Source organism: Hordeum vulgare, chromosome 3H (genome assembly GCF_904849725.1).
Source record: "Hordeum vulgare subsp. vulgare chromosome 3H, MorexV3_pseudomolecules_assembly, whole genome shotgun sequence".
NCBI lineage: Eukaryota > Viridiplantae > Streptophyta > Magnoliopsida > Poales > Poaceae > Hordeum > Hordeum vulgare.
The window spans coordinates 47345683-47356017 of NC_058520.1; the positions used below are offsets into that span (position 1 = coordinate 47345683).

General features: G+C 44.2%; 1 protein-coding gene across 1 annotated transcript; it reads left to right on the forward strand.

Annotated features, from left to right (window-relative positions):
- The first annotated feature begins 8186 nt into the window (after window positions 1-8186).
- On the forward strand, window positions 8187-9896 carry LOC123439487 (F-box protein At1g10780-like). The gene is made up of 3 exons (XM_045116197.1): window positions 8187-8940; window positions 9040-9320; window positions 9408-9896. The coding sequence occupies exons 1-3, from the start codon at window positions 8202-8204 to the stop codon at window positions 9642-9644; spliced, it is 1257 nt and encodes a 418-aa protein (XP_044972132.1). The 5' UTR covers window positions 8187-8201; the 3' UTR covers window positions 9645-9896.
- Window positions 9897-10335: the final 439 nt, after the last annotated feature.

Below are 10335 nucleotides of genomic sequence, written 5' to 3' on the forward strand. Positions count from 1 at the left end.
ACCCCCTTTTATAGGTCGAGGAAAACCCAATCGGTATGCCCCACCTTGTAGCAAAGCGGCACTAATGCTCTACAACCGCTATACTGTCACTTAAAAATAGAGACTTACAGAAGCTAGAATCCAAGTGGAAGTAGGAGCGGCACTGGTAAGCGGAGGCGATACTACCGCTCTACTACCACTTAAAGAAAATAGGCAACATAAGCTAGCATAGAAAGGATTTTCCAAACGGTAATAGCAGTGGTAGTCCATAGTAAAAGTGTCGCCTAAACGGTACTACTATGGTACCGAGCGGTGCTAGCAACGGAGCACAGAAAAACTGTCATCACACTAAAACTGCCATAACTTTTGTATATGGGCTCCAAAATGAGCAAACTCAAGCTTGTTGGATATATGGCGAAAAATAATATCCAGCATCAAGTGGTTATATTAAGAACAAGCAATGGAGAATAAATGCCAATGGGATAAGGAAGCTAAGCTTCCTAAATATGATCCGGCAAAATCTTCAACATCGAAAACGCAAAGATGATGCATACGAAATCTGTTTTCCATGAAGTTGAGCTTGTCATGGAGACTAACCCGAACTCTAATATCTCACATAGATAAAAGCCAAACAAGAACCAAGAAAGATGATTATACCAAAAATGTGATGGTTTGAGGTATCCCGAATGATACCATCAAGCTTGGGGATGGTGGGGAATGTCACCCACGTATCAGAGATTCTACGAGTTCAAAAGTTGAGTAGCTTCCATGTGTGACCATGAGGCAATATGGGCTTTGTCAGGATCAAGTAAGTTGTGGGAACACTCTTGCGGCAGACCAGCAGATGTAGTTCTTGCATTGTAGGTTGGATTTGGTATGTATTTTCGAAGAGGGTGACTACTTTCCAAAAGTATTGTTACCTAGCTATTTCACAAGAGAAGTTTAGTGGAAGGAAGGTGTGATTCGGGATCATGTGTAAAGTACACAAACAGTTGCATAGTGTATAAAAACTAATCATGATTAGCCGTGTTCCCAGTTACGGACAACTTTGAGCAATTCATGTGAGAATTGTCAGCTTGATCTCATTCACCTCTTCCATTAAAATTCATGGGTTGAACCAATGGGGAGTTATGGCACTCATCTCATAGATTGGGGTTTATCAGCGTCTACGGAGAGAAGCTTGGGATAAACGAGGTTTATCAGGAGGCCATGATGTCTACTACACAACTTTATTTTTGTAGACTGTGTCGGGCCTCCAAGCGTAGAGTTTTGTAGGACGGTAGCAATTTCCCCTTAAGTGGATGACCTAAGGTTTATCAATTTGTGGGAGGTGTAGGATGAAGATGGTCTCTCTCAAACAACCCTACAATCAAATACAAAAAATATCTCGTGTCCCCAACACACCCAATAAAATGGAAAATTGTACAGGTGTACTAGTTCGGCGAAGAGATAGTGATACAAGTGCAATATGGATAGCAGATATATGTTTTTGTAATCTGAAAATATAAAAACAGCAAGGTAGCAAGTGTACATTGTATAAATGCTTGGTAATAAGGCCTACGGTCCATACTTTCACTAGTGCAATCTCTCAACAATGCTAACATAATAGAATCATATGAACATCCCTCAACGTGCAACAAGGAATCACTCCAAAGTTCCTATGTAGTGGAGAACAATAACATTAAATTGGTGTAGGTAGTAGAACCACCTTAAAGTTATTCTTTGTGATTAATCTTTTGAGCTATTCCTGTAAGTTTCACAAATAGTCCTAAAGTTTGTACTAGAATAACACCCATGATACATATCAATCAACCCTAATGTCACCTAGATACTCCAATGTCAACTCAAGAATCTGTGGGTAAATATGCGACATCCATCAAACAATTTCAGATCTATCATATTCAATCCAACACAAATAACTTCAAGGAGCACCCAAATATTTCTACCGGAGAACATAGCATGAAAACGTGCAATCAACCCCTATGCATAGACCCCAAGGTCCCCGGAATCCGCAAGTTGATGCCATGACATATATCAAGTGAATCACTTGAATACCCCAATGTCACTACGGGTATCCGCATGCAAGACATACATCAAGTGTTCTGAAACCAAAATATTCAATCCAACATAATAAGATCTTAAAGGGAAATATTCAATTCATTACAAAAAGTAGCAAGGGAATAACACCACTTGATCCAACTAGATTGAAAAGGCCCGTGATACATCAAGATCGTGCCATCTCAAGAACACGAGAGAGAGAGAGAGAGAGAGAGAGATTGAACACATAGCTACTGGTACATACTCTCGGCCCCGATGGTGAACTACTCCCTCCTTGCCATGGCCTCCGCCAGGATGATGAAGATGACCACCGGATATGATTTCCCCTCTTCGGCAGGTACTGGAAAGGCTTCAGATGGGTTTTTTGTCGATACTACGAGTTGTGGCGGTGTAGCGGAAGTTCTCTATTTATTTACGTGGCTTGTGGTATATATAGGCTTTTTCACTGTTGGAACCACGCTAAACGGAGCAACATGGGCCCCACAATCCATCAGGACGCGGCCTAGGGGGTGCCCTCTTGGCTTGTGACCCACAGGTGGCTCCCCTCCAGTGGTTCTTCGCTCCGGTATTGCTTATTTCCTCAAGAAAAAATTGTTTAAAAATCCGGGCGATTCCAAGAACTTCTATTTTCTGCACAAAAACAACACCATGGTAATTATGCTGAAAACAACGTCACTCCGGGTTAGTTCTAAATAAATCATATAAAGTGCATCAAAACCATATAAAATTATTGTAAACATAGGCAAAGATGACATGAATACTTCATAAATTGTAGATACATTGGAGACGTGTCAGCATCCCAAAGCTAAATTCCTACTCGTGCTCGAGTAGGTAAATGACAAAAGAAATAATTTATGAAGTGTGCATGCTAGCATAGTATATAAGTTTGATCAATGAAAATTCCAATCACTTTTTCTAGCATCATAATCAACAACTTTTTCATAAAAATCATCATGGTTGAGTAACAATCAATTCACATGTCATGGTTCAAACAATGCATTCTCTTGAAACTCGACATCATATGTTCTTAGTCATCAAAAGATTTCAATTCATCATCAAGTCTAATTAAGAGCTCCACATACTCAATTATCATATAGTCTTGTGTGATCGCTAATGCTCAAAGCATATTTTTAGAACAAATAACATCTATCGAATACAGAGAAAGATAGGGGCTTAATGTTTTGCCTCCCAACATATTTATCATAAAGATAGTTGTCAACATTAATGAATCATGATCAAATAAATTTGAGTGGATACATATGTTTGGATATTTTCCCACTACATGATGCTTTCCAACTAATAGATTGAGGTTGGAATAAGAAGTTGACTCGACATGATGCTTTCCAACTAATAGATTGAGGTTGGATAGGTGAAGGAGTCGCTGAAATGTACTCTAGGCTAGCTCTCATCACCAATGAGATTGCCGGCTTAGGAAGCAAATATATGACCGACAAATTCATCATCAGGAAGATATTTAGAGCTCTTGATGGCAAGTATGACACAATGTGCACATTGATCCAAATGATGACAAATTACAAAGATCTCAAGCCAATTGAAGTCATTGGTAGGATTGTTGCTCATGAGATGTCACTCAAAGACAAAGACGAGCTTCACAACAAGTCAAGCAGTGCTTATAAAGCTTCATGTGATGCCCCCACTACTTCAAAAGACAATCTTGTCACCGATGAAGAGATAATCCTCATGGTCAGAAAATTCAACAAGTTCTACAAGAGTAGAGGCAAAGATAGAAGCTCAAGTTCAAGACATGATGAGAAGCGTTCGTCCAGTCATGACCGAAACTACTACAATTGTGGGAAGCCCGCACACTAATCAAACGAGTGCTCGGCTCCCTGCAAAAGAAGAGAAGAGTCACCTCGAAGACGAAGCTCAAGAGATGAGTCACCTCACACACACAGAGAGAGAAGGAGTAGACAAGATTACTATGAACGAAGATACTCATGTAGAGGCGAGAAATTGGAGAAGAAGGACAAATACACCAAGAGCAGTTCAAGAAGAAGACATCAAGCTCATGTTGGTGAATGGGTTTCTCGCTCCGAATCTGATCACCAATCCGAGAGAAGCTATCACTCCATTCCGACTATAGTCAAGATGAAGGTGTTGCCGGCATTGCACTTGTTTCCTCCAACTCCTACGACTTATTTGATTCACCAAATGAGGGAGTCGGAAAATGCTTCATGGCTAAAGGCCCCAAGGTATCACACCCTGAGTATCTTGATTTCAATAGTGATGAGGATGACTTGTTAGGAGAAGATGACTTGCTTACAGATAAAACTAGTGACCCGCCCCGTGACCGAGGGTGTGCGTCTTGTCCGAATTTGTCTAGCGAGGCTAGGGTCATTGCATGTTTGCTGAATTTGCAAAGTACTTTACATGCCGCTGGACTGAATCCGGTGACGGGAGAGGTCATTAAGGATACCCTCATAGTGGAAATGCTGCTGGAAAGCACGAATAAGCTCGTGCTCGTTGCGGCCTCCGGTCCTGTTGTAGAGGAGGAATCTGGTCCAAAAGTGGTGTACTGATTCCCTTGGCCTTTGTGTGACTTCATGTGTGGCCGAAGAGCCATACTCTTTCGTCTTATGCTTGAGTTGGGTGGTGGGTGGGGAATTTTTTTGAATTCCCGTGATCTGTGGGCAGGAGACCACGATGGTTGCGTTCCCAACTGGGTCGCGCACTAGACCTGCTGCTTGCTCCGACACATTGCCGTGGTGAGATAGATTTTTTGGACTATTGGGTGAGTCCGGAAGATTATTGATCGGGACGTAAACCATCCTCAACTCAGGCGTCTGGTGCGGGGAGCCCGTAACTGGGCACTCGACGATCTTGGTCAAGTGTGTAATGGGTGGGATGTAAATTTCCCCGTCGTCGGGTCTAAGCCTGATCTGATCTTAGACCGTAACCTAGTCATTCGTCATTCCCATGACTTGTATCCGATCGAGTAGCTTGTGTACCACCGGGGTTTTGGTGGAGCTCGCGCCACTTAAGAGTTCAGGTTTAACCCATCTCACCGATCCCCTGGTAGCTCTCAAGGTCGCCCCAGAGTGTTCTCGGCTGAGACACGCTCCGATGTGTTTACCATGCCGAGCTCTAACTCCGGGGTGGGGACGCAGGTCGTCTCGGTGGCGAGGTCCGCGGTTTCCGATGCCAAAGTATCGGGGCTCGCGAGTTCCACGAGAGGAGCTAAGAGTCTTGTTAATGCAAGATCTCCCCGGGGGTCAGTGGTGAATTCTAGGTTCCCAAACCTGACCTCCTGACCGGGGGTAAAGTTCTCGAACAGGCCGCAGTGGCCGGCTGGATTGGCGTGTAGAACAACGCTTCCAAAGGCGAAGATCTGTCCGGGACGAAGACATCCATATTGATGATCTCCTCGCTGATGACTAGGCGTGCCATCGATCCTTCCGGCGATCAAACCAGTGGAACTCTCAATGGAAGCACCAATGTCGGCGTCAAAACCGACAGATCTCGGGTAGGGGGTCCCGAACTATGGACCTTAGGTCGATGGGTTGCAGGAAAGAGGGGGAGACAGTGTTTACCCAGGCTCGGGCCCTCTTAAGGAGGCAAAACCCTACGTCCTGCTTGATTATATTGATATGGATGATGATTACAGAGTCTACCTTGAGATCGTGTATACTAAACCCCAGGTGAATCAACCTGTCTACATGGACGAGGACCCGCGGTTATATAGTCACCGGGGGGCTAGGGTTACATACTTTACTTGGTTGTCATGCCGGTCTTTGGTGTTTTCCTCCTTGAGGACGAGACGACGGCAGAGCCCGACCTCCCATAGGCATGGCCCATGAGTCCAACCTCTTCATAGTAAGCTGACTTCCTGAGGACCTCTTGATCCCGGACTCCCTCGGGAGGCTTGTTCAAGTAAGAATAGCACCCGAGCAGCGGTCCACCCGCATATCAAATTATTAGAGTATCGAACGCGAATTAACCCGACATGATGAAAGTGACTGGATGAAATTCCCGTGTGTCCTCAAGAATGCTTTGCCTATTATAAGAAACTGTTCCCGCATGTCCTTTGCCACAAAAGGATTGGGCTACTTTGTTACACTTATAGTTACTATTGCTACTTGTTACTTGGTACAATTATCTTGCATCAAACAACTTGTTACCGCTATTTCAATGCTTGCAAAAATTGCCTTGCTGAAAAACGCTTGTCATTTCCTTCTGCTTCTAGTTGGGTTCGACACTCTTACTTATCGAAAGGACTACAATTGATCCCCTATACTCGTGGGTCATCAGACACATATTTGTATTGTTGCTACTAAGGGAAAAATGACGGGGCTTAATCATATTGCTTATTCTATTATGTCATAATGCTTCATGTATTACTCTATTTGTTATGAATTTAGTACCTAGAGAGGCAAGTATAGAGTGCTCTAGATGCATACAATAGTTGGTCTACTTGTTACGAACGTGATGTCTATGTACTGATCATGTCATTAATAAAGTCATAACTATGCATTTTTTCTATCAATTCCGTGATAGTAATGTGCCTATCCACCATATGCTATGTTCTTGAGAGAGACACCTCACGTGAAAACTATGACCCTCGGGTCTATTCAACATATTTATTAAAACCTTAAATACGTTGCTGCAAATTATTTATTTTTATTGTACTTTGTATTTTATCTATCTACTATTGTCATATTTAATCCTTGAAATTAATGAGTACAACGGGATTGACGACACTCTTGCCCGCGTTGTATGCAAGTATTTGCTCTTGTGTGCAGGTACTCTCGACGGTTGTTTCCGTGAATCTTCTATTAGTTTGATAAAACTTGATTCTGTACCAAGAAAAATACTATTTGCTACTCCCTCCGTTCCTAAATATAAGACCTTTTAAAAATTGTACTATAAACTACATACGGATGTACATAGACATATTTTAGTTATAGATTCACTCATTTTGCTCCGTATATAGTCTTCTAGTGAAATCCCTAAAAGGTTTTATATTTTGAAACGGAGGGAGTACTATATTGCTTCATCCTTTCTCTTCGAAGAAAATCTCAACGCAACTCACAAATAGCATGAGCGAGTAAAATGAAGGCTGGGACTACATTTCGCACCATCCTGCACTAAGAGATTTAGGCCTCGCGCCATCTCCATGCCGACCCCTGCACCGTCGTGTACTATGTTTGAGATTCTACTAGAGGATTACATACGAATGTATAGACATACTCTAAAGTGTAGATTCATTCATTTTGCTTTGTATGTAGTCATCTAGTAAAATCTCTTAAAAGACTTATATTTAGGAACGGAGGGAGTACAAGTTTTGTTGGTCTACGAAATATGGGATTTCTTGTATACAATTTTTAACATTTTTAAATGATTGTTAATAGTCTTCAAATAAAAAGAGAAATTTTTAATACATGGTCAACATTCTTTCTATATACATTTAACATGTTTTAAATGCTTGATTAACTTTTTAAAAATACCCATTCAACATTTTGTTCAAATGATTAATTAACATTTTTATATAAATAATGAAAAAGTTTCATAATTTTTTAATACATGATCAATAATTTTTGTATACACGTTCAACATTGTCCAAATGCGTATCCAATATTTCTCAAATACTTGTTCAATATTTTTCAAATACTTATTCAACATTTTCAATACTTGCTCAACTTTTTTCAAATACTCATTCAACATTTTTAAAATACTTATACAACATTTTTATAATGTTTTAATAGCGTTTTTTTGCAATATATATTTATAATGTTTTAAAGTATCTACAAAAAGCATAAAAATAAATCAAAAAACGAAAACAGAAAACAAGAAAATAACAGAAAAAAGAGTCTGTAAGCTTTCTAAAAAAAAAAGAGTCTGTAAGCAGTCAAACGGGCTTTTCTCCCGTCGAATGGGCCTTCTCGAGACGCATGCAACTAACACGGCCGAAACCCCAGCGAAACCCGCAAAATTTTCGAAAACGGAAAAGCCGCGCCTCCACCCGATTTCCAATTCCAGTTTCCCTCCCATCCCCTCCCCCCCCCCCCCCTCGCCCCCATCCCATCTGACGCCCTTTTAAATTTCGAACGCCTCTCATCCCATCTCACACACCCCACGCCACCCACCAGCCCCCGATTCACACACACCCCCCGCATCTCGCCGAGCGCATGGAGTGCGACGACGGGATGGACGCGCTGCCGGACGGCGTGGTGCAGACCATCCTGTCCCGCCTCAGCAGCGCCCGCGACGTGGCCGCCTGCGGTGGCGTCTCCCGCTGCTGGCGCGACTGCGTGCCCTTCCTCCCGGCGCTCTACTTCCCGCGGAGCGCCTTCGACGCCAGGGGCGTCGCGTGCGCCGACGCCGCCATCGGCCGCATGGTCCAGGCCGCGGCCCGGCTCGAGGAGCTCGTCATCTACTGCCCCTTCTCCGCCGCGCACCTGCCGCTCTGGCTCGCCACGCGCAGCGCCTCGCTGCGCGTGCTCGAGCTCCGGGTCGACTCCGCCGCCGCCGCCGCAGGGTCCGGATCCGGATCCGGCCACCTCGACTGCGTCGCCCTCGTCCCCAACCTCGAGGAGCTGAGGCTCTGGGGGCTCACCATGACGCGCGGGCCGTCCTGGGGCCAGCTCCAGCGGCTCCGCGTGCTGGAGATCGTCGGCGCGTCCCTGACGGACCTCGCCGTCAGCGGCGCCGTCGACGCCTGCCCCAATCTCACCGACCTCGCCCTGCTCGGCTGCGAGTGCTCCGGCACCGTGTTCTTGGGGACCCCACTGCTCCAGCGCTGCCGCCTCGACTTCGTCGGCTCCGCCACCTGCGCGCTCGCGCTCGCCGCGCCCCTTGTCGAGTCCCTCGAGGTCCAGGGTTTCAGCTATATCACCCTGCAAGGCGGCGACCGCCTGAAACGCCTCACAATTTCCAAGAACACTGGTACGCGCTGGACTGGAACCCCCTGAAACCCATGGCTTTCCATGGCAGTTCCAATTCGTTTCATTCTGGTATAATGTTAACTCCCGTTCAATGTTGCAGGGAGGGTGAATACTGTCGGGATAGACAGGCTCCCGGTGCTAGAGCAGCTGTCACTGCGTGGTGTCCAGTGGAGCTGGGGAGCCGTCAGCCATGTGCTGCAATGCGGCGCCGAGGCGAAGCATCTGGTGATGAAGGTCGAGTTCTGCGGCGATTCTGATACTCTCCAGCCGTTTCCGGAGGTCGACCTTGTTGAATTCTTCAACAGCCACCCAAAGCTTTGCAAGTTTGAGGTCCACGGCGCCATGTTTGCGTCGCTCTGCCAAAAGAACAGCCTGAAAAACGTTCGTCATATCTTACTGATTATCAATTGAATCTTTTCACTTCACGCTGGTATATGGCATGGCTAATTTGTTTCTCTGGCATTGCAGTTGGACTCGAGGTTCTTGATATCTTCATTGGAGGAGGTCCTGATTACAGTGCGCTCACCCTTGAATGCTGAGCAGAAGCTGATCACCATTGAGTCCCTTGTCAGGTACAGCCCAAGGCTGCGGAGGATGGTCCTTAGGATCTCGCAGATGAAGAACTGCCATGAGGCTGCAGATGAATTCTTTGAAGAGGTTTCCAAGTTTGCGCATCTGAGTAACGGCAGAGTGCGGATTGAATAGAAGCACGCTGCTGCATGGCTCTGTGCTTTGGCTTTTGCGAGTTGCGACTGAGCCAACGAGACTCTTATCGTGTGCTACTATCGAGCTCAATTCTGCTCGAGTAGTTATGCTGTTTTGTTTGTCATTGTTCATGTGTGCTGGATCTTATCAGCATGCTTAGGGTGTTTGTTTGGTCATGTGCTAGTTAAAATTTTGTACCTCGAACCTGTATTGCTCCTTGTTTCACGAGATATAAGAAACTACTTTACTTCATTGCTGCAACAGCAACTTATTTTTAACCCTTGTGTATTTGATTCCATCCAATATATTGATATGTCAAAGTGTTGATGATCTCAATGGGATATGTCAAAATTATGTATAATTTGAATGAGATATACCTAGAAGGCTAGAACCACCAATAGTTTCTGAAACACCACCTGACTTCTGTAGTCCGTTGCCTAAGCTGTATGGGGCTTAGTTTGCACCTTAGTTGATATACTTGGTTATCTTTTGAAGTGGATGTGGACATTCCTATGTTTAATAAATTGTGATAATCTATAGTTTGTGTTTTCAGTAAGATAAAAACAATAAAACCAAAACCAAAATTATGTAAAAGCTGCTCGACAAAATGTGAATGTCAATTTATTGGGATTTAATTAACAATCAGAAAAGTCCCATGACAAAGGGAGTGATCTCTTGTATTATTTCAACT

Coding starts and splice junctions, on each gene's coding strand:
- LOC123439487 (XM_045116197.1), top strand. CDS start 8,202: ATGGACGCGCTGCCGGACGGCGTGGTGCAGACCATCCTGTCCCGCCTC. Junction 8,941..9,039: donor CACAATTTCCAAGAACACTG/GTACGCGCTGGA, acceptor TCAATGTTGCAG/GGAGGGTGAATACTGTCGGG. Junction 9,321..9,407: donor AAAAGAACAGCCTGAAAAAC/GTTCGTCATATC, acceptor CTGGCATTGCAG/TTGGACTCGAGGTTCTTGAT.